Source organism: Cynocephalus volans, chromosome 17 (genome assembly GCF_027409185.1).
Source record: "Cynocephalus volans isolate mCynVol1 chromosome 17, mCynVol1.pri, whole genome shotgun sequence".
Classification (NCBI taxonomy): domain Eukaryota; kingdom Metazoa; phylum Chordata; class Mammalia; order Dermoptera; family Cynocephalidae; genus Cynocephalus; species Cynocephalus volans.
In genome coordinates this window covers 14027399-14052535 of record NC_084476.1, presented here as the reverse complement: position 1 = coordinate 14052535, position 25137 = coordinate 14027399, and the positions used below count along the sequence as shown (strand labels likewise).

The following is a 25137-nucleotide window of genomic DNA, read 5'->3' as shown; positions in this document are numbered from 1 at the left end:
ATGTGAGGTGTTCCGATCTGTGGCCTTGACTCCTTATACTCCCTTGCCAGCAAAGGGATACAAAGAAACCACTAGTATAAAGGAGTTACTAGCAAACCTATCCAATTTACCCAGAAAATGAGATACTCCTTGAGCATGTTCATTTGTGTTCTGCTTGCAGAAGGGGTCCTTATATAGAAGGAGTTACAGTAAGTGATCCCATCAACACTCTTCACTCACTAAAACACAAGAAAATTTCTTCCGGGAAACTAATACATAGTTCCAATGTAACTTTTTCCTTTAATGATTAGTTATCAATACTGGTGACAGCCTGCTCAGATGACTCAAAGAAGCTAGGGAAGAAATATTCAGATTCAAAGTTGAAATCACATACTGAATCTCACTGTTGCAAATTCCACCCCTGTTACCAAGACATTGGCTTTAACACCTAAAATGCAAAGGCAAGCTAGATGGTTCCTAAAAACAATTTTTCAAATGTTTAAATAATCCCACTTGAAATTTCTACAAATTGCTGTGTGCCCTGTAATTTTCTCAAGGCATCATATAAAACTGGGATGTGCTTTATATACTTAGCATCAACTTGAAATCTGAGCGAAAGTGACTAGATCCATACAAATGGAAAATTTCAGTTCTAGTGTTGGAGGTTTCTTTTATTATTCTCTTACTACAGTAAATAGCTATTAGGGGAAAAAAACTCAGTGCCACTGGCCTAATGAACTACCTTCTCTTGAAAATTACAGTGCACAACTTTCATGTATGACACTGGTTCATCATATGACATTGAAAGTCAGTCAGTCACTGCAGCAAGGGCAAAGGAATCTGTTCTGTTCAGGTACCAAATAGAAAAAACATATATGTAACTTTCTCAGAATTCATAAAATGAAATGAGACTATAAAAGAGAACTACTGATGCTACATCCACAGAAACTGAATGAGGCACATGAACTTTGAAATGGGACTTAGATGCTGAAAAAGACACACACACACACACACACACACACACACACACACACACACACACACACACACACACACACACACACACACACACACACACACACACACACACACACACACACACACACACACACACACACACACACACACACACACACACACACACACACACACACACACACACACACACACACACACACACACACACACACACCCTTTCCTGCTTTCCAGACCTCAGTCTACTTTTTCCTGACTAGACCGTAGGCAACATATACAGTTTAGTTACCAACATTGCAAATTTCCTCTCCTATTGCTTTGTATACTATGATTCTAAACATGTACATCATGACATGTTGGTAAAAGGGTCAAATGACAGGAAATGCCCCAATTTTAAAAAGTCACATCCTCGGTCTTATTTGTAGTATTTTCCTCTATGATATCAGTAGGTACCATTTTGAAGAAGGATCAGATGGATTGCTTTCTTCTAAAGTGACAGAAACAATGGCTTTACTTCACATAAAACCCACTATGACAGAAAGTGGCCAGTACACAGAGAAATGATGTAATATAGAGTAACCTCAACACAGAAATAATTCCTATGCTGTTAGCGAGAAAGAGTAAGTTTTTAAGAACAGGGTGTTACTGTTTTATGGGATCACCTGCTGCAAGACAAGCATTATTTTAGTATAAATGTTCTGAGCCATACCAATAAGGTTGGTGGGTATACACATACACTGATGCAAATGTAATTTCACTGGACAAGTAGGCAAACACCTAAGCAGTTTATCCTAACCCCCTCCAGCAGAGCACAACCAAGTTTCAAAATTTCAATTTTAAAATTAAAAAGATAACATTAAATACACAAGATCAATTTATGTAGTATATATTCACCCTCAGAACGTGCTGAAGATGTTTTGTGTAGTTCTGTTGCACAGAGGGTTCTTTCCCTGAGGGCACATAAGGAGCTCTCAAACTGTTAATAGGTCTCTATTTTGTAACAAAATAGCAATTTTAAAATCTTAAAAAAAAATACATTACCTTCAACATGGAAGATCTCACTATTAAATATCCATGAAATACAGACTGGTTTGCATATCCTTTTTGGAATTACAAACAGCAAATAAAGTACATTGGAAGCATTTCAAATGTAATAAGCGCATATTTATAGAAAGGTTCTCATAAATTATATAACAATCATGTTCATGTAATATTGTAGGCTAATTTATAATGTCAGAAATAAGTTAATGTAACATGGTTTAAAACTCTTATTCCTATTCATTTCAGGTTACAGAGTGAAATAAATAAAATGTCATTGTAGGGATGGGGAGCACTGGCCATGGCAAAAAGGTACAGTACTAACCAAAGGAAACTAAGTCAAGGCTACTGTGCTGTTATGTTACAAACAAACATCTTCAAACAAATGAATATTAAATAAATGTGTAAGATCTTCCATACTGACACCAGAATATCAAAACTACCCCTTTGTTTTTCAGGTATATTTACAACTTATCAGTCACCTTATGAGCATGTTCATTAAGACAGGTATCAAACACCAGTATTTATTCATTCTGATCAAGAAATTTCAGGGAAATGTCAACCCTCCCACCCCTGGAAATGTGCACAAAACTTTTATCAAAATCTTATCTGATACAATGTTGTGGTTTTGTAAAACAACTAAATAGCTCAGACGACCAATAACATGATCCTGTTTAAGCATCTTGCTAGCAGGAAAAGCCCTTACATACAGTACACCTGGTGAAAGATCAGCTTGGCTTAAAATATTCCAGTACAATTTTCAGAGTAAACAACTTCACAGAAGTTAATTAAAAAAATAATAACAAAAGTCAAACTAATCTTAAAGAAATGGAAGAAAAACAAAAAGACAAACTATAGGTGAGATCACCAGGAAGGAATGCCCAGCTTTTGTTTTCAAATGTTGACTGAAATTCAGGTTTCAATAAAATACCTCCCACAAATCTGGGGCATGGCTGGTTGAACATACTGCATACTTTCAGATGCCAAGTCAAAACAATTTCAGTCGTATTTTAGCAGAGCAGAAATTATTTACGTTTTTAAGTATGAATAAATGTTAGCCAATGTACTACTATTACATGGTTCATAATCTTATCAACCCAACAGTTGGAAAACAAGGAAAATTAAACTGCAACATGAAGTAACAATAAACAATATTTAACCAAGATAATGCAAAGAACATCCAAATTAATTAGTTTAAATTAAAAAACCCAGCAATACCATCTTGTTAGTCAGTGCAAACGCTACATACAGGGTTTTCTCAAGAAAGCTGAAAGCACCTGATACTTTTGCCAAGTCATCAGATTCAATAATGTACAGGCTTAAATCTGCATTTTAAAAAACTGCCATTACATTAGTGCATAATTTATCAAAATTGTAAAAACGATTCTGCATAACTTAGGAGAATTTAATATCTAGTACATCAGCTGAAAGACTTAGGCACTTGGTTATATTTTTAATTAATTACTTCAACAAGTAGCCTGTGTATAAATATTAACAAAGCAGAGACTATTCTTGAAAAATGGAAAATTTTTTTAAAAAAATTAAATGCTACAGATAAAAGCACTGCACCACACTCCAACATATAATGCAGTAAAGAAAGCTAGTATATAACCCTGTAAAAATTCTATGGTAAGAACATCAAACTCCATTCTTCAAAAGAAAAAGAAGAAAAAAAAAAATCCATGCAAAGTCCCATGAAAAAGATAAATAAAGCAGCTGGAATGGGATGGAAATTTCTCTCAATGAAACATAAAATAGAAATAAATAAGTTAATTAAGTCTACTTTCACTAGATGTATCATTGTAGGATCCTGCTAGTTTAATAACTGAGTTGTTAATTTTCTATAGAAGCCATTTAAAATAGGAAATGGCTCAGTTACTGCACCGGATTGCTACAAACTCATAAAAAGCTGCTTGAAGCTTAAGTTAAATGTTGTCCAAATTCCAATCACTTCTGGAAAGTGAACGTGTTACCCTAGTAAAGTAAATTTTCTTTTTTTTTTTTTTCATAATGCTAATGCAAGAGGGCTTGAAGTATCAAAGAGTCCACAGGAAATGGATGCCCCCAGTAATATCTTTTTTTTTAAAAAAAATATACATTATATAATATATATTATATATATAAAAAGCTAGTGTAAATGCTTCCATGGAGTGGTCACAAATTTGAAAGATGAACCTCCTTTCAGCTGTTAACCATCTTCCCATTTACAACAGGTTTTAAAAAGTCGTTTTTATCTTCAGACATAACATGAGTTTTCAGAATGAGGTTGCCAACACTGACAGATGTGGTGATGGGAAGGCAACTTGCACTGCTAATAGACACTGGGAGTGGATGGCTAAAGCAAGAAGTTACCGGCAGAACTGTTTTTGGCTCCTCCCTGAGAGAAAATAAATTGAGAGACATTAAAATAAATTGGCTTTAAGTGAAAACTTTTAAGAGTAACCATACATGCTAATGAAAGCCATATCAAGCTTTAAGAGCCTCTAGAGCAAATGCATGTCTTTAACACTAAAAAGTAACAGAAGTCACTAAAAAAGTCCCATTTTTCAAAAATTATAATAAAAAATTAAAATACTGGTTAAAGGCCATACAAACTACAAATTTAAGATTAAGCCCATATTTTTGGCAATAATTATAAAAAACAGCAATTTTATAGCCAAGAAAACCTAACGTGACTTTTAAAAAGAGAAACCCTTAATCTAGGTTTTAATTCTCTACTTTGTAGTCTAGAAGTTTCGCTACTAGATTGAAGAAGTGTATAACCTGATGCTGGAGCACAAACTAACTTTTATCCCAACAAAAATAAGTTTTAGGCTATTAAAATGAACCATATTAACAATATGGTTTAAATTTACCTCTTCTACTCTAAAAATCCAGACTGACCAAATCATTCCCCTAAGTAAGGTATAAGATCTTCCCCTCACAGCATAAAGCCACATACTTCTCTTTAAATATTCACGCCCTATGCCCACTGGTTATGAATTTTCTGTCTAACACTCACAGAATCACATGGTCTTCACCTAAACTCTGTCTCTTCTGCTTCAGTGGCTCCTTTTGGTGCTGCTGGACTGGATGACCATTTTCCACTGCTGTTCCATTCAGCAACTGATCATTTTGAGAACTGATACCAAGTTGTATGTCCAGGATCTCCTAAGAAAACAAAATGTTAATCCTTTAGTATCAAAATGTTTTATATTTTTTAATTCCCAATGGAACAAAGCCTCCTAATCATCTAACTATGGTACGTACTTCAATTTGTTCGTTTTGTCCATCAGGTTCATCAGTATCAAGTGCTGAAAGCTCTAATTCAATATCCCTATCGGGCTTAGTATCTGTTGCATCTTCTGTATAATCACTCTATAAAATAGGAAAAACAATGAATTTATACCTCTGGAACCTGGGGTTTCCCTTTTAAATTAAAATGGGAATCCCAACGATTTAACTAAAGAATTACTTTTAAAAAAATCTGGGACTACAATTTTATTTCTACTGTAATTTTTAAAAGTAATCATCCATCAGAAAAAGGCACACTAAAATGCACTAAGTGATGATATAAACCAACAAGCAGCAGCAGAAAACAAATACATTAAGCACGAAGCTGAGAGATTCAGTTTCTTTACCTCTCCATTTCTCAGTTCAATTTCCTTGCTTAGAAGATTTAAGGTAAGGTGACGGCCTTCATCCAGGGAATTCCACTTCTGTTGCATGGCCAGAGCATTGGCTTCCCTCTGAAGAAGTAATGAGTTACTCTTGGCCTATAAAAGGAGAGAAAAAAGAATACAGTTAACTTCCAATCATAGCTTTCAACTGTCATTCTACTTTTTAAAAATTCAGAGCCAAGTTACATAGAGCATACCTGCTGAAGTTCAATGCTTAAAAGGTCTCCAGTACTGGAATGCTTTCTATGACCAGATAAATCAGTAACAATGAATCTGTCCCTTTAAAGAGAAATATGTTTATTGTAATAAAAGTGAAATAAGTGAAGCAACTAAAGCAGTAGTGACTACATGTTTTATGTAATCAACCTTGAAAGTTTCAGTTATTACTCCAAATGTAAAAGTAAAAATTTTTCAGAAATCTGTTATATAGTTCACATAGCAAAACACATATCATGAACAATTGGGGGTTAGGATTTGTACTTTGAAGATACACACAAGTCTGAAAACAGAGAATCCTAAAGAATGAAGAGCAACATTACCGTTCAATATAGTGTGCTGATGACGTGGCCTCGTTGCCATATGAACTCCACCTTGAATCAACAGCATTGACATAAGGGACATAATCTGTAGAAATGTAGAAGCAACAATGATCAGAAAAGTAAAAAATCAGTATATAAATGTGAATGTATAATTTTTAAAAAAGATCTGTATTTTATCTCACTAGCCATCTGATTCTGGTTAAACCATTTAGTACTGAATTTACTATGGGTGTTAAATGAAGGGGTATGTTCTCTATCTCACAGGTTGGGAATTAAAAAGCACAGTGCCTAGAAAACATTAGGCTAGGTATCAGTTAAATGGATTACCTGATACGCTGATGGGCTTAGTTGCACTTCCTTGGGAAGCAGTGGCCTGGACAGGATCCGTGGTATGGTAACCTGTACGAGAAGATCTGGAAATTGCACCCCATTTTGAGATGATGGGTCCATCACTAAAGGGAATTATTGGGTCTTCTTCTTTTGTCCTTCTCTGAGTTTCAAATAAATGCACTCGTCTTTTAACATCTCCACTGTCCAGGTCCTGCATAAACCAAAGAAAATCAATAAAAGGACTTCTGGCAATTACTTCAGCTAGTAATACAAGTATATGCTATTAAAAGACACGTAATTAAGTTCTCTGGTAAATTTAACACTAAGTCTAGATCTCAATGATAATCCAACAAGTATATAAACCATCAAAGTATGCTCAAATAATTTAAATATTAAATGCAATTTGTGACTCACATAAATATAACCCTGTTGCGTACAAATAAGTTATACATAGCAAGAATATAAAGATAAAAGCATTCATTACAAAACTTGAGGCAACATGCATTATCTTCCCCCCTTCAACCCTCTCACCCGGCAACATCATACCATTAACACAGCATTTGAATTAGCTATTACATCTTTGGGCTCTGAATCAATGGCATTTATACAGGAGCCTATGGTGCCACAAGACCAGGGAGAATAATGGGAAAGATGATCTTCTTCAAATTTTGTACCACTCATACTCTCAGAGAACTGGTTTAAAAAAAAAAAAAGCCAATTAGTAAGAAACTTCAATTTATAAGCTTGTAACTAACATAAAGTAACTATTATAGACTTCAGAGGACTTCACAGAGAACAATTATACTCCTTAAATAACTAATATAGAAAACTGTTCTAAGCAACAAATAGTATTTACACAACAGAAAAGAGCATGCTTTCTCTTTTTACCTTATCCTTTAATTGCACACAAGGAACTCCTGACTGATAACTATCACAACCAATCAACAAATATTTATAGCAAGCTACGAACATGGCATGGGGTGTTCCAAAAAAAAATGAGAAAGAGCAAAAGAAAACAAATACACAGACATGCACACACAGACAGAAAGATCAGAGTCTATGTACCAAAGGAGTTTATAATTTTCTTGAGAAAAGAAAAGGTGCAAACAAGGAAACAACACTGATCCACGTAATATTAAATAAAGAACAAAAGGAACTCAAAGAAGGCTCTGGAGCTAGAAGGGGAAGTGAATAAATTTTAAAGGGACTGTGAATAAGGAATACTATATGACCATAATACTAAAGTTGTAAGAATCATTAAATCTAGCTTAATTATACAAATAAGGACACTCAAGGCCAAAAAGGTTAAATAACTTGTCCCAAGTCATACTGTTAGCTGATAGCAGATCTGAATCTCAAGGAAATACTCATTTCCTAAAGCATAGAATCTAAAAAATGAAAATACACTTTTCTGTCAAGCAAGTGACAGCTCTGTCACTGTTACCAAGATGTTTAACTGCTCTGAAGTCTAAGTTTGATCAGATTTAAATCTAGTTTTAAAATTCAATGCTTATTGAAATATGAGGTACTTAAAAGTCTGCAAAAAGAAGAATTAAAAGATAATACAAATCTTTCCATGAACTTTCTGAAGTACTCTCATATTCATGGATGAAAAAATATAATGCCTAGGATTACCTCAAAATAATCCAGTGAGAAAAGGGGCTACAAATGAAACAAGATTGGCCTAGTTGACCACTGTGGAAGCTGGGCAATGGGTACATGGAATTTATTATACTATTCTGTCTACATGTGCAAATGTTCAAAAGTTTTCACAATGAAAACATAAAAAAAAAATTTATTTTTATAGTCACTCTACTGTGCAACAGAACACCAGAACTTATTCCTACTATCTAATTGTAATTTTGTACCCTTTTGCCAACCTCTCCCCATTTTCCCTTCCCCCTTTCCCTCCACAGTCTCGGGTAACCACTGTTCTAGTCTCTGCCTTAATAATGTCTTCTATTTTTATTTTTATTTTAATTTCAAAAAAAATTTTTTATATCACAACTTCTGGGGATGGGAAAAAAATCAGAAGAAATTTTTAAAAAAATTAACAGTTTTGGGCCGAGCCTGTGGCGCACTTGGTAGAGTGCGGCGCTGGGAGCGCTGCGACGCTCCCGCCGCGGGTTCGGATCCTATATAGGACTGGCCGAGTGCCGGTCACGAAAAGGACAAAAAAATAAATAAATAAATAAATAAAAAATAAAAAATTAACAGTTTTCTCTAATATAGTACTAAAAACACCAGGTTAAACATCCTGGAACAAAAACTTGCAATGCCATGATGTAAACAGCATGGATAATACAGTAGGCATTTCTGCACCTCTTATGAAGTAGAGAAGAAATGCCTCAGATAGACCATGATTCAAATCCCAGCTGAAAGATCTTGGGCAGATTACTTAACTTCTCTGAGTAGGATTCCTAGTCTGTAGAATATGGATAATACCTGCCCCCTAAGGTTATTGTGAGAATAAAATAAAATAGCTTTATGTAAATACTTAACAGTTCCTGGCATAAGTAGGTGCTCAATAAACAATAGATATAAATCTTATTATTAATAAAACCATAAAAACAATAACTATACTGTTGGAAAGATTCTGCAATTTTTCTTTTTTTTTGGGTGGCTGGCTGGCAAAGACATCTGAACCCTTGACCTTGGTGTATAACTAACTGAGCTAACCAGCCATCCCAGATTTTTAATCTTTGGTAGATAAAGGACTGTGCCTTAATGGTCTCAACATCTAGCCACAGTGCTTATATATTCAATGTTTACTGAACTACATTCAACTGCACACCAAACCTTTGCAAAATTTCCAAAATAGCTAACCCTGCTTGGAGTGAATAATCTGAAGTCAGCTGTTAGACCTATCCCTGCAATAATATCAAGAGATTAAAACCTTTCTTACATCCGTTCGAAAGTCTACACTGAACAGAGGAGAAGGTGGTGTTGGTGACTGTGTTGCCACAGGAAGAGTTGAAGAAACAAGAGGTGCTTTCTGAGTGTGGTACTGTGCCCACTGATCTGGCTTTCTTCTTATCTGCTCCTCGCAACTGGTCTTCAAATGACCACAAGGTTCCTAAGGGAAGGATAAAAGAAACAATCTTAATTATCTAAGGAGTGGTGAATAAATTTAACTATGCTCTGTGAAAATAATGTAAATAGTTTATGATGTTATTGGGACCAAAAAAAAAAAAAAAAAAATACAGCAGGGAAGTTGCCCTCATCTATTCTCTACACACTTGAACAAAAAGGTTAATATTTATTCATTCGACTGATTTTAAAAGTAAACTCTGATCACTCACTCTTCTGGTTTAGGAAAGTCATTTGCTCATATGCGGAGATACTGAAAAAAGGCCCTGTCCTTTTATTTTTGAGATTTCTTTTTACCTTCCCATCAGTTTCCTATCCAAACATAACATGTATTGAGCATTAATATGTATCAGGCCCAATTCTAAAAGCTTTTTTTTAAAATTAAATTCTCACAATACCCCTATGAGGTAGGTATTACTATTATTTCCACCAAACAGATGAAAAAACTGAGGCAAAGGGAGGTCGAATAACTTTTGTAAGTCATGTAATTAGTCAGTCGAGGAACCAGGATATATATACCTGGGTCACCGGTGTGACTGCACACATTGCGCTCTTAACTACTACACTATAGTAAAACATTCCTGTTTTCATCATCACTTACCCTTGGTAAAGGCACAGTTGTCCTTGGTTCACTTGGTGGCTGACAAGCCACTGAATAATATCCATCTAATGAGTTATATCTTTCCCGTAAAGACGTCTGATAGACAGATGAGTGCATCACATCCATTGGAGGTAAAGAATTGCTTCTAATAATGTCATCTCGTTGGTACATAGGTGGGCGCCAGATGCGCCTGCTGTCATACACAGGAGCATACATTCCAGAAGGTACTGGAGGAACTGGTCCATATGGCTGCGGAGGAGGAGGCTGGTAAGGAGAAGAATTCATTCGATCTCGAGGGGAAAATGTACTGTAATGATCAGCATATGGCATGGAAACAGGTGGGAGGGAGGACTCTGGAACATTATTGGACCTCACAAAGCGAGGAACACAGGGAGCCACACCAGCTGGTACCGTTGGAGGTGGTGCATAGTATCCTTGAAAATTAGAAAGAGAAATATTTAAAGTAATATCAGTAAAATCCAACATTTTATCATGGTTTAAGTCTAAAGCAGCCTTTAAGTGGGAAAATATAATAAACTTTGAACTTTACCTTAGCTACTCTGCTTTATAAAGAAGCTACATATTTTCAAGATATCACTATATGAAAATCATTAACATTTAATACTACTCCTTAAAAACATATGACAGAACTATTAACATATGGCTGGTAAATTTCCTTCCAGGGCACCTATTGCCACAGGTTTTGAATTAAGTACTTACTCATATCATTGATTCTTATTAACCTTTTTGGGAGTAGAGATTAAAAAATCTCTTTCAAAATCTATATAAATTGTTCACTTTCCTTCCAAAATTATACATACACATACATAAACAAAACATTTTGTATACCATTTTGTGGGATTTACAGAACCTCCCAAAGCTCAGTCATGGACCCTAATTACTCGATTAATAGAAATGACAACCTTAAAACTATCAGGATATAGAATCTCAGATTCTTAGGGCAGAAAGAAAATTTATGGTTCATATAATCCAAGGGATTAATTTTTTAATGCAGATATTCTAAATAGATATAAATGATTCACTCATTTATCTAAGGGAAACGAATGTTAGATTACAGTTTTTTTCTTAGAGTTGTCTAAAATTACTTACCTGTCTGCGGGTACTGGGGGACTTCAAAGGGTATCTGAGTTCTTGGATCTTGAAAATACTGAATGTTTTCAGAATGTTGAGGATATACTGGTACTCTAGTTAGAAATGGGCTGGATTTTGGAGGCACAGAATTCAGCTCTGTTCCCACATTAGAGGGCCCAGCTGAGGTAGCCACTATATTACTTACAGGAGTCTTGGGTGGAGAACCAATTTTACTGGAGAGAGAATTTAACAAAGGGCAAAGGATAAGTCTTCCTCAGTAGACATTTTTCATAAAATTATTCAGTGAAACCACTAATAGAAAACACTTCAGATATTTCCACAGTGACAAGTAGGGCAACATATTTCACTGCCACCTTACACTCCTAATTCACAGAATCATAATAACAGATTTCATATTCTGGTGAGGGCAACAAGAAATGATAACGAATCCCAGGCATTAATGTGATCCATCAGTCCCTTTTAACCCATTCTTTAAACAAAGGTTTTTCCTACTGGAAATAAAAAAGAGTTACCATTCAATAAGTTCCCAACAGAAATAATACAGTCCACCAGGAGAATTCTCTGCGACAAAGAAGACAAACATGGTAAAAAAAAAAAAAAAAAAAAAAGAAAAGAGTTCTCTGTGAGGAGGAGTTAGATTAGCTGAAATGTAAACTACTGGAGGAAAGGCCATTTTTTTCTATTTTGTTTGTATCCTCAGCATCTAGAAGTTCCTGGCACACAGGAGGTACTTAGTAATTATCTGTTGGATGAATGAAATTCTAATAAAATGGCAACTCATTAAATTGTTGCATAATATACAAACTTTTATTTTTTTAACATAAAAGAATGCATTTGGTTGAGTCAGCAAATAATCAGCTACAGAAAATCTTATTATGACTTTCTTATCTCCATTTAAGAAGTTAAACTTTGACAAAGATTTAGATATGTGGTGACTCAAGAAAATGATCTTGTTTATTACTTGAGAATTCAATACAGTTCATTCCAACTAGATTAGAGGGTTTTTCTGAAACTAGATAAGTCCTTTTAAAGCTAGAGTATTAACAACAAGGTGTACGGGCTGCCTTTAAGTCTAGCACAGCAGATTATTCTAACAGATACTTACTTCTATGTGTAATTGTGAATTGAAATGTAGAAAATAACTAAGGAACTGTGTGTAATAACAGTAGGTACAAATGTATTGGCTTAAAGATATTTTAGGGCTGTGCTTATTCTTTAAACAAGTTAAATAGAGGCAACAAGAAAAATGATTAGGATTTCCTTATAATAATAACTAATATTTATTTAGTAGTTATTTAGTACAGTCCAGGCACTATGCTTAGTGCTTTACATAAATTATCTAGTCTTTCTGTGTCAAAATATTATATACCCTGAAATGGCGAATTATTAGACTTATCAGGAAAAAGGCACCAAAATCCATGACAAGGTAAACATTCACAGCCTCATGAAATCATGCAAAGTATTCCAAAAAATCAGACTTAAGGAAAAAGCTAATATTTAGTCACTTACTGTTCAGAGAGCTAGATTACTAGATATATATCCTAGATGACTTTCAGGATTCCGGGCTCTCCTTCCCTGAAGTCTCTTTCATATCTTCATTGTTTTGCCTGTGCTCCTATCTCTATCCAGGAAGCCCCTCCTTCCTTACTATCCATAGTTTTGGAACTAGCTCAGGTGTCATCACTTCACCACCAAAAAACTTTCAACAACACCTCCCTGTAGGATTAGTTATCATTTTTCCTGTGTTCCATTAACACATGAACCACACCACCATTATAGAACCTTTCAGAGTATATTACATAATATTTGTTTACATGACTATGTCCCAAATTACACTGCAAGACCCTCCTCAGCAGGGAATATATCTAATTCACTTTCATTAGCTATGCCAACTGGCTTGGTGTTTGGTACATATTAGATGATCCATAATATTTGAAAGAATAAATTAATTTATTTTAAAAAGTATTTTTCCCTAGTCCATTTTTTAAAAAAAATTGAGATATAATTCATCCCTTTAAGGTGTACAATTCAATGGTTTTCAGTCTATTCACAAAGTTGTCCAGTTATTACCACTATCTAATTCTGCAACATTTTAATCACCCCTAAGAGAAACATGTATCCATTAGCTCAGGTGTCACTCCTATCCGTTGGCTCAGGTGTCACTCCTATCTGTTGGTTCAGGTGTCACTCCTATCCATTAGCTCAGGTGTCACTCCTATCCACTCACTCCCCATTCCCGTCCCCACCTTCAGACTCTAGCAACAATTAATCTACTTTCTGTCTCTATGGATTTGCCTATTTTTGACATTTCACATAAACAGAATCATGTAACATAGGGCCTTTTGTATCTGGCTTCTTTCATTCAGCATGTTTTCAAGGTTCATCCATATTGTAGAATGTAATAGTACGTCATTCCCTTTTGATGGCTGAATGATATTCCACTGTATGAATATAATAATTTTACAACATTACTTTGCCAAAACCCTTCAAAACCTTATCTCCTAAACATATTTAAATAAGGTCTCCATAATCTGGTGCCAAACTATCTAATTAATCTTATTTTACACTAGCCCCTCATATAAACCTTTAGTTCTAAAAGGCTGGTCTCCTCTATAATGCATATAATTATCCACAAACTTAACCCATGCTTTGTTCTTTTTATTTTTGAAATCTTCTCCCACATTTATCCCAGCAATATAAAATTTTTCTGTCCTTTAATCCAATTCCAGCATTGCCTCCTTTGCGTAAATGCTGTCTCCACAACTATATCATCACAAATCCCTTAAAGGCAGAAATATCTTATATCTCATGTATTTCCAATAGTGCCAAAAACAGAACTCAGAATGAATATGCAAGTCAACATTTGCTAACCAGACAATGTTCTCTAATATAATTTTTCTAAAACCTCTCCCAGGAAAATCATAAAAGTCCTTTAATAAACAATTTCCCCTATGACATGCTGACTGCAGAAGTAGAGAATATTACTGCTTACCTACTCATCATTTATTACATGAAATCACTAACAGTTTACTGTGTACCTAACATAATGCTTTTTTCCTAGCAAGCAGATAATAGATACTGACAGACTATTTATGGGCAACAAAATCTGCTCATGCTTTGACTCAAGATTTTAAACCCCAAAACAATGCATGAGATTTTAGAGTTGAAAGTAACTTTTCAGATCATCTGAAAGTTTTAAAACTTTTTTCTTAATGCACCAAACCCTTCACCAGATGAACTCTTACAGTGACACCCAACAATAATGGTATTAATACTAACAAAGGGCTTACTGTCTGCTAGGCATTGTTCAAAGCACAATGCAGTATTAACTCATTCAATCCTTACAACCAACATATGAAGTAGGTACTATAATAATTCTAATTTTATGGATGAATAAATTGAGGAGGGCAGATTAAGTAACTAGCCTAAGAGCAAACAGCTTAGGAAACAGTGAGCCAGAACTTGAGTCCAGAGAGTTTGGCTCCAAACTCTTTCCCACTTAACTCCTCTATACATCATTAGAAAGTATAAATAAAGTGAAAATGCTCTGATTGAAACAGGGGTAGAGGCTCAGCATCTCACCTGCTTAGGTTTCTACTTAATTCCTTTCTGGCACCTCTATGGAATCAATCCTAAAGTTCAAGGAAACAAGGTGTCAAAGAACCCAATTCCAGTCCTACCTCTTCATTGTAGAGTTAAGGGAAAAAAAAATCCAGAGTTGAAATGACTTTCCAAGTTCACGGAGGTACGCAGTTGCAGAGCCAGGAATAGAACTCAAATTTTTTGGTCTTTAGTGCTTTTTCTACTACATGATCACTCTGTAAAAATTCTGATTAACTGCTCTTCCTCAGGATAAATAAAAATACTCAGGCATTTCTAAAAGGATAAAGAACTCATATTAATAATTTTATCTAATACCTACTTTTCAGTTACAGAATCTGCAGAAGGCCCAGCAGCATTCTGACCATTCGTGCCAACTTTCCCCACTTTCTTCACAGTCTCCAGAGTTCTTAATGTACTGTCAGTACTACGTGAGATTAGCTGGGAAACATTGTTTTCTGCATTTGAAATTCCGTTTGTACTTGGAACAATTTTCCCCGTTGTTTCAGTACTTCCTATGACAGAAATGACATTTCCGGCTGTGGTTGTGACACTGTTGTTTACACCAACTTTATTTAGAAGAGGAAACGTTCTTACAGTAGCATTGATCTTTTTGTTCCTTAATCGATACCTGTTTCAAAAACAATCAACATACTGATGAATATTTTACTAAATCTTACTCTGAAGGAAAAAAAATGGGAATGGAAAAGATAAGAAAACAGCTTTGAAAAAAAGTTTTTTTCAGGTAAGTATCAAATATAGTCTACACCAAATTTTACTGAGATGCCACATGAAAATATATCTGCCATTCACAGATGTATGTAATATACATGAACACACAGGCAAATAATACAGCAAAAAAAGTACACATATATTCAAAACAGCATTTTGAGAGATTGGAAAGAGATCATTTGAAAATTTTGAATAATTGGTTTATAAGGTACACCATGTAAAAATGACAAAAACCAGTACCAAATTTAGTTGGGAACACAGGATAAAGATAAAACATATGCAAGAGGTGAAAGTATTCTCTGTTGTTACCAAACTGTTAAAGCATTATATAATTTTAAAGGAAAAATAAAACAAACGCAGAACTCATTCTTAAACAAACATTACACCAAAATATAGAAATTTTGCATTATATTTTTCAGATTAGTCTATACCTAAAGTAAAAAGTATTTGTATTAAAGCCTTTTCTGATACTAAGTTTTTAGTTTTACTTATGGTGATCAAATGTTGCTGTACTCTAATACATGAAGCAATTCGATCTTGGACTCCATTTAAGAAAATCTGTTTCTACTTACATGTGAAAGATTTCATTATAATGTAGTACTAGTAAATTTTCCCTCCAATATTTTAAAGTGGTGAAAAATTAAGTGACGTGAACAGAAAGAAGACTACACACATTTGGGGTAATAACTGTACATGCCTAAATTAGCCTGATAATAATATTATACATAAACATATGATAGTTAAGTATAAATAGTGGTAGTGATGAGCAATACTTTCACAATAATTTCCCTTTTAGTCCTTCAGCATCTATAAACAGCTTCATTATTCAATCTTTCTCTTCTCTCCATCTCCCTCTCTTACTTGTGTGTGTGTGTGTGAGCTCACTATATAAAATAAAAGTGCTTGCAGATCGCACTGGCTGAAGGTGGAGGAATAAGAATATGAAGTCAAAAGAAAAACAGGTGATGGCCAGTTTACATGTCATCTTGTAGACACTGGGGGAACCAATGATTAACTTCTTTAAGAAGGTGGGACATGAGCAGGTCTATATTTAAGAAAAGCAATTTGGTGGCATAGAGGGGCCCAAAGATCCCTGGGCTTTCCTCAACATGCTCTTTGAAACCTACTCCTCATTCTTCTTGATGTTCTTATACAAAATGCCCAGATGCTCCTTGCTTTCCATCTGCAAAGGACAAATCTCAGAAATCCTTAAGGCTGCTCTAGCAAGCAAAAACTAATGTTTTGATTGTCTTTTTAAATCATGAGCTTCTTCAAATACTCACTCACTTCCTTACCCATCTTAGAATCCACTATCTACCATTAATCCCTCCCGTGTAAATACCTTTAACTCCCTTGGCCAACTCCCCCTGTAGAACTCATTTGGTAAAACCCCAACCCAAATCTTCACTTACTCTGTGCCTGGTCCCAAGCAGCTAAATGTTGCTGGAGAAAAATCGTGCAACCATGCTGTCTAGATTCCCTTCAAAATTATAGACAATTATGTAAAATGGCCAAACAATTCATTCATACTTTTCTTTGCTAAATTCATTTTCCGATTCTAATTATCCTTTCCCTCATCACTCTCCACAGCCCCTCCACAGCAGATGACACTGTGTCTCCCACTTAAGAGAGAAAATAGATGAAACCAGAGGAGATTTACTTGTCTTTCCATAACTAATTCTACTAACTTTCCTGCATCTGTAACCACACACTCCTCCTGAGATAAGGGACAAAGAGTTCCTGTTCCTAACATATCCTCTGAGAGCTGGTCCCAGACTATCCTGTCTAGAAGATCACCCTTTCCCAATCATTCTCCTTCTCCTCACCATTTTTCTTATAGCATCAATCACTACCAGATATTATGTTTTCTATTTATTTGCATTACGTCCACCTCCTCTACTACCACATAAGCCCCATAAGACAGGGATTTTGCTTTTCTTATGTACCTCTCTCTCTTTAGCACATATAGTGCCTTATGCATACTAGGTGTTCAACAAACATTTCTTGCATAAATGTGGAGTAAACTTCAGTCTTCGTGTGGCCAAGAGAACTAATGATTTTCTGCCCCAAAGAATTTCCTATCTCAGTAAAAGACACCACTCAATTATACAGGCTCCAAACCTTGGAGTCATCCTTGATTCCTTTCTTTTCTTTATGACCAATATTCAATCTGTCCATCTTGTCAGCTCTACTTCCACAATGTATCCTAAATATGACTACTTTTCATCATTCCCATTGCTACAGTGCTAGGACCTGGACCACTGTAGCAGTTTAACTGGTCACCATCCATCCAGATATAAGAGTGACATTTCCAAGACAAAATTAAAATCTCATCATTACATTTGAATATAACCCTACAATGGCTTCCTGTTGCAACCAGAATAAAATCCAAATTCCTTGCCGTGGTCTACAAAAATCACTGAAATTGCTTATTTACATGTTTACTGTTCCTCTGTCTCCACTAGGAGCACCTTGAGTAATTGTACCTAGCTCATCTTCTTTTATAAATATTTGTTGAGCTGGTTGATCCCAGGCTTTTGACACTCCCCAGAATGCAGCAATATTTGGGAACTAGGATTCCAACATCCTAGTTCTAGAATATAACAATATAAATATTTATGTAGTATTTATATATTATAAAGAAATATAGGACTATATAGAAATACAGGAAGCTGAACTGGCAGAACTTGGTGACTGATTAAGGAGGAAGAGCTAAGGAAGGACAGCTGACAAAAAAGATTCCTATAACACGGAATGTATGACTGGCTAGACAGGAGACACAGAGGGAGAGCAGATGGAAGGTAGAGGACATGGTACAGGAGGAGAAAATTAGCTTAGTTTAAGTGTCTAAAAACAAAATGGAGATGTCCACTAAGAGTCGATATACAGTCCAATTGTTCAGTAGAAAGGCTGGGATCAATTTTTTGGTGAGGTCTTCATAACGAAAGTTTTGGTTAAAAAGCAAAACAACAAAAATTGGACAATTTTTGCTTACATCCATTTACTTTTATGCCTGTGGTAAATGCACAAAGGAAAAGGGGTTACTCGTAGGAAAAGAGAAAGAGAAAAAGAAGACAGAGAAAAGAGAACGCTAACAAGACCAAAAGTCATAAAAAGAAAATGTATCTGTTTTACGATTTTGCCTGAAACTTTGCTGTTATGTTTAACTGAACCTGAGCAAGTAAGAGTGTACATAGGGGTATTTTCGTTTTGCACAGGTGCTGAGCTGAAACATGGATTCTACCTATAAAATGGTCTCAAAATATGACTCTTGAATAAAGGTTCTAATTACTTAACATGTCAATCTTGCAACCAGGTTAATCTCCTTACAGTATCAAAAGAAAAGGTTTTGTAACCTAAAGAACATTGCACAGCAAAAGAAACAATTAAAAGAGTTAAAAGACAACCAACAGAGTGGGAGAAAATATTTGCAAAATATACATCTGACAAAGGATTAATATCCAGAATATATAAGGAACTCAAACAAGTGTACAAGAAGAAAACAAGCAACCCAATTAAAAAATGGGCAAAAGAGCTAAGTAGGCATTTCTCTAAGGAAGATATCCAAATGGCCAACAGACATATGAAAAAATGCTCAACATCACTCAGCATCCGGGAAATGCAAATCAAAACCACATTGAGATACCATCTAACCCCAGTTAGGATGGCTAAAATCCAAAAGACTATGAACGATAAATGCTGGCGAGGCTGCGGAGAAAAAGGAACTCTCATACATTGTTGGTGGGACTGCAAAATGGTGCAGCCTCTATGGAAAATGGTATGGAGGTTCCTTAAACAATTGCAAATAGATCTACCATACGACCCAGCCATCCCACTGTTGGGAATATACCCAGAGGAATGGAAATCATCAAGTCGAAGGTATACCTGTTCCCCAATGTTCATCGCAGCACTCTTTACAATCGCCAAGAGTTGGAACCAGCCCAAATGCCCATCATCAGATGAGTGGATACGGAAAATGTGGTACATCTACACAATGGAATACTACTCAGCTATAAAAACGAATGAAATACTGCCATTTGCAACAACATGGATGGACCTCGAGAGAATTATATTAAGTGAAACAAGTCAGGCACAGAAAGAGAAATACCACATGTTCTCACTTATTGGTGGGAGCTAAAAATTAATATATAAATTCACACACACACATACACACACAAACCGGGGGGGGGGGAGGAAGAAGATATAACAACCACAATTATTTGAAGTTGATACAACAAGCAAACAGAAAGGACATTGTTGGGGGGGAGGGGGGGAGGGAGAAGGGAGGGAGGTTTTGGTGATGGGGAGCATTAATCAGCTACAATGTATATCGACAAAATAAAATTAAAAAAAAAAAAAAAAAAAAAAAAAAAAAAAAAGAACATTACAATGTGAATTTGCTGGCATTTTTGAAACACTTCACAAACTGTGACCATCTATGATGCTCCCAATAACAACAACAATTAAACCCATATGACAGAGAATTCTCAAAACTTACTTTTCTAGCTCTTCCTGAGAATGGGCAAATGTACAATTTGTTCCTCGTGGGCACCCCCCTTGCTGTCGCAGATCTCGGCACATGCTAGTCTTGTATTTGCTGTTTGGCTGAGGCTACAAAAAGGAAAACATTCAATGTGTCGAAAAGTGGAGACTCCAGTTGTTATTCACTCTTGGGACTCTAGAACCTTTATGATTATACTCCTAATTCTTTTTCACATTAGACAAGTAATTCTTGTGCTGAAACAACTAACATTCCATTGCTTCCTGTTGTGAGTTATACAGCATAACCCTGAGATGGCATTTTAGACACTCCTTTTGAAGATTATCTATAACTGGTTCAAAGGTTATGTCCATTTATTTGTAAGGCAACACAATGCCCACAAAAAAAAAAAAAGGTTTTCTTATCAATTTATTGCTATTTTAAAATTCTAATACCAAAATCAAACAATTTTAAAAAGCATTAAAAAAAGTCAAAAGCTTGGACCACTTAAACTTTCCCAGGAAAGGTAGAATACAATTCTTCCTGAAAGTGAAAATTACCAATACATTTGTCAACTTGAGGGTAACAACTCTCTTAAGCCTCAAACAATGAGGCAGAATATTAAAAACTCATCATAACTGCTATACTTTGCATCAAAATCTAAGATTGTCACTCTTATTTTTATGACCCTAATAAGATGAAAACATTTAACTTGCAGTTAATATTTGAAATTATAATGTCTTCTAATAGAATAAGGATAGAAGAGTGGAAAGATCACAGACTTTGAGGTAGATTTGATCTTAGCTCTGTTACTTACTGACAACATAACCTTAGATATATTATTTAACCTCTTTCAATTTCAGATTGGAAACAGTAATTACCTTACAGGTGGCTGTGAGGATTAGAAATAATATATGTAAAATGTTAAACACAGGGACTGGCCCACAGTAACTTAGTAAAGGGAAGTTATTATTAGAATAAAGGATTATATCTTAATTTCTAAAGCACATTAAAAATATCTTGGAAATTCAAATTCCATACGTTTACAAACAGAAATTCATTTGGGTGATAGCAATGGAGAAAAAAGTGATAATTTCCTACAGTAGAAAAGAATTAAACAAAATGTTTGGAAGGAATCAATGATCTACACTTGGTCAAAAATGTTTTGTAATGCAGTGAACTCATATACAAGATACCCTTTTAACTCTTGCTGTTACAAAATGCTTATCAGGTACATTAAAAACTGAGTTTCTCCAAAAAGAACAGAGACAATAAAAATTTATGAGAAATCACATAGAAGCCATTAACCAAACAGCTTAAGATGTCAGGATGAAACTCTGTTAGGGATAACAGCAGCCAGAAGTGCAATAAATGTACTTACTTGAGGCGTCTCATGGCCTTTTCTACTATAATTTTGTATGAAGTCCACAAGGCCGTGAACCACTGTTTTAACAGCTACCATTGCATTTTCTAGCTGCTCCCAAGTTGGTGAAACGGCATCTAAAATAAGTGGCCAAACGCGTAGAGGGAGGAGAATTCGTTAGCAATAATTCTTCTGTGTTATTTATCTCAAAGATAGAAAAAGTATAAGCAATTGAGTATTTTCCCACATACCTGGATTAGGGTCTATGTTTGCAAGAAGCTCTAAATGAGGCCTCAGCCTATTTAAGTTAGCTGGATCACCTGTTCGTTGCAAAACAATTGTCAATTCCTGGACACTCTTTGCAAATGATTCTGGAGACTGCAGCTAATAAACAGAAAAGACAATAAATTTTACTCTGCTTCTTATGACACATCTATATTCAAATACTTCCAATTAGTCAATATACTTAATATGTTTTCAAGTGTCTTCAGATTCCATAGTAGGAGTATCAAAGATGAATTAAATTTTCACCTCAGAATCTGCCCTATGAAATTCATCATTAGACACTTAGAAAACTTATTTAGAAGCTGTATTAGCTCACTGGGGTCAGAATGTAAGTAATGAGACTCTTTAAGCCTAGCTTGCTTTTATGCTAACATCCTGTATTTGCTTTCCTATTGCATCCCTGAGTTTATTTCGAAAGTTAAAAAATAAGAGAAAATCTGTAAGAGTCATATTTAAAAACAAAGGAATCTCTGTTTGTCTCTTTAGTCCCTTTAGATTATCCCAATACTCTTCAATGTGACAGCAATGGTATAAAATCAGCATCTCTAATTTCACAAACCTTATCAATGATAGACTGCATGTGTGATTTATGAGCCAAGTCACCATATAAAAGTGAGGACCACTGCTCAGGTGAAATACGGAGTCCTGCTTCCATAGCAATATGAACAATTTGGGCATCATGTTCTCTGCGTAGTGCCTCATAACTCCGAAATTCCTCCTTCAGCTGCATCAGGGAAGAGTCTTCATCCCTTTTGGTAACCTGAAAAGGGAAAAAAAACTCATCAGAATTGGTCTGCACTTTTTCCCCTCAACCAATTCATTTGTTTTTGAGGGGGTGTGGAGGAGCCATATATTACATATCAGACACAACACAAAGAGGGTACAAAGATAATGTCTTCACCACAAATCTTCTTTGGAACAAAACAGAACTTACATAACTAAATACACAGCCCTTATCTTCAATGAGTTCAGCAGCTGGTAGGGAAGAGAGACTTGTAAAGAGAAAATTACAGTTAAAGTGCTATAATAAGGCTCTATAGCAACATGGAGAAAAGGCTATTACATCTGACTGGTAAGGAAAGAAAAGGGATCTTAGAAAGGGCTTCTCCCAGCTGAAAGCTATGTGATCTGAGTCTTGAAGAAGGAATAGGAGTTCCCAGGCAAAGAATGGTGAGGAATAGAATTCTAGGAAATGCAGCGAATGGTGAAATGGAAACATGAAAGAACAGAGCACAGAGAGTTAAAGGCTAAGATACAAGGCCAGAGAAGAATCACAGAGGGCCTTGTATATACTATGAACGAGTTTGGTTATTGTCCTGAAGGGAAGGTGAAGCCACTGCGGTCCTTTAAGCAGAAAAGTGACATGAACAGATTCATGTTTGTTTTTTTTTTTTTTTTTTTTTTTTTTTTTTTTGTCTTTTTCGTGACCAGCACTCAGCCAGTGAGTGCACCGGCCATTCCTATATAGGATCCGAACCCGCGGCGGGAGCGTCGCCGCGCTGCTAGCGCAGGACGCTACCAAGTGCGCCACGGGCTCGGCCCCAGATTCATGTTTTAAAAAACATCATTTTGATAGCAGCAGAAGACAGATAAAGATAGATAAGTAAGAAATTTAGCCAATGGGTAGGCATATAATCAGCCCTACACCATATGATGATTAGATTAAGAAATTTTCTGCTACCACAGAAATTATCATGGGGGTATATATACATCTTTAATCTCTCGTAAGTGACAAGAAAAAAAAAAATTCAAAAGTTACAGAGTTTCACATGTTCTAGTGAAGTTGTCTAATAATCCAAACATGCAGGTACATGGCTAGATAATTTCCATAATAAATGATACACTTATTCCTGAACCACTAAAACTTGCTAATGACTACAATGATAACTGAAACTTGGTTAGGATTCAGAACATGTAATACTAGTCCAGGCTTTGAAACTTAAGATTAGACAAATCATTCAAACCACTCAAAACTTAGTTTCCTTATGGGTAAAAGAAAATATCCACAGATTACCTCATTGGTTGTTTTATTTCTGTTGCTTGTACATCATACAATAGTAATATGCACCCAAAAATATGAAGATGAGAAAATCGGGTTAACATCTGAGAGTTAATAGGTCACAATTACTTCTCTTTGGGAATCTATAAATACATTGTAGAAGAGTTTGGACACAAAATTTTAATCAACCCAATCTTAGGTATAACTTAAAAAGTAGTGTGAGTATAACTTAGAAGTCACAAAAATCTATATTTCTCCATATCCTACTTAAAGGAACACTGAAGAAACAAAAGGAGGAATTATCAACCTAAACAACAGAAAAACAAACCCAAAGAACCAGAGGATGGTACCACTCATTCAAGTACCATGTTGGGACAAGGTATTTAATAATTTGGGCAGAATAAGCATCTATCTATCTCAGTAGTGAAGGACATAGGGCAACAGAGCCTGGTCCTGGTAAAGTATGAATAACATGCATCAAAATCATCTGTGAAGCTTTGAAAAATACAATCTCAGACCTACTGAATCAGACTCCCTGGATTTGAAGCCACACAATTAAACAGTACTTATGAATGCTCAAGTCCCACTTCAGATATACTCAGTCAAAATCCCCGGGGATAGAGCCTAGGAATGTATACACTTAAAAGTTCCATAGGTGATTCTAATATATACCTTCAACTGAGAATCACTGCACTAAACATTAGAATCATGTTCTGATTCCATGCTCAGCAAGCAAAGCCTTGATACTCTTATAGGAAAATATCTACCAACATCAGAATTCAAGGCATTTAAGAATTCCACTTCTCATTACAAATTAATAAAACTGATCATCTGCTGTATGTGACCTTGGTTAGGGGATTCTAATTCTGAGAAAAGAATCTACTGTATGTACCCACAAAATTCAAGTCTCCAGGCCTATAAAGATGAGGAAAAGACTGTGGACCATGGTGAGTATACTAAAAGTAAATGCCACCCAAGTGAGGCCTCTTGGCAGTTAAGTCAGCATGATATCCTTTTACTCATCCAAACACTATGCTTTAACATTTTAAACAATAGGGCAATAAGGATGAAATGAAAGCATAATATTAAAATCAAAGTGTTATTCAAATGTCAGATATTAGTAGCAGCTATAGATGTATGACAATCTACCACAAATCAGTATAATATCTACAAGGAATAAAAACTCCATTACATCAGTGATACAGTGTGAGAACCTAGTCAATCACTTCAGGATGACAACTGATCTTTGTAATTTGGCTGTTTAGCCGAAAGCAATGTTTGAGGAACCAGAGATTCATTTCCATTGTTGCCTTAATGGCATGAAATTAAGCACTATGGCTATCAGGCAGAGAGT

General features: G+C 35.4%; 1 protein-coding gene and 1 non-coding gene across 3 annotated transcripts in view; both read right to left on the bottom strand.

The window, feature by feature from the left end:
- Window positions 1–1095: 1095 nt before the first annotated feature.
- The window catches only part of RC3H2 (ring finger and CCCH-type domains 2), a 40810-nt gene continuing 16768 nt past the window's right edge, over window positions 1096–25137 (bottom strand). Inside the window, exons 6-21 of one of the 2 annotated variants that reach the window (XM_063082000.1) lie at window positions 22344–22544; window positions 21751–21883; window positions 21518–21636; window positions 20155–20267; window positions 15247–15555; window positions 11322–11536; window positions 10212–10645; window positions 9426–9596; window positions 7067–7213; window positions 6518–6731; window positions 6191–6275; window positions 5849–5930; window positions 5613–5747; window positions 5242–5349; window positions 4994–5142; window positions 1096–4369 (exon numbers count right to left, since the gene is read on the bottom strand). In XM_063082000.1, the coding sequence (XP_062938070.1) occupies window positions 4174–4369; window positions 4994–5142; window positions 5242–5349; window positions 5613–5747; window positions 5849–5930; window positions 6191–6275; window positions 6518–6731; window positions 7067–7213; window positions 9426–9596; window positions 10212–10645; window positions 11322–11536; window positions 15247–15555; window positions 20155–20267; window positions 21518–21636; window positions 21751–21883; window positions 22344–22544 (2811 nt within the window). In that variant the 3' untranslated portion in view covers window positions 1096–4173. The remainder of the gene's footprint in view (window positions 4370–4993; window positions 5143–5241; window positions 5350–5612; window positions 5748–5848; window positions 5931–6190; window positions 6276–6517; window positions 6732–7066; window positions 7214–9425; window positions 9597–10211; window positions 10646–11321; window positions 11537–15246; window positions 15556–20154; window positions 20268–21517; window positions 21637–21750; window positions 21884–22343; window positions 22545–25137) is intronic. The other variant, XM_063082001.1, reaches the window with a different exon arrangement.
- Window positions 21971–22081, bottom strand: LOC134366273 (small nucleolar RNA SNORD90). The gene has a single exon (XR_010022264.1). It is a non-coding gene; the product is annotated as a small nucleolar RNA SNORD90 (small nucleolar RNA).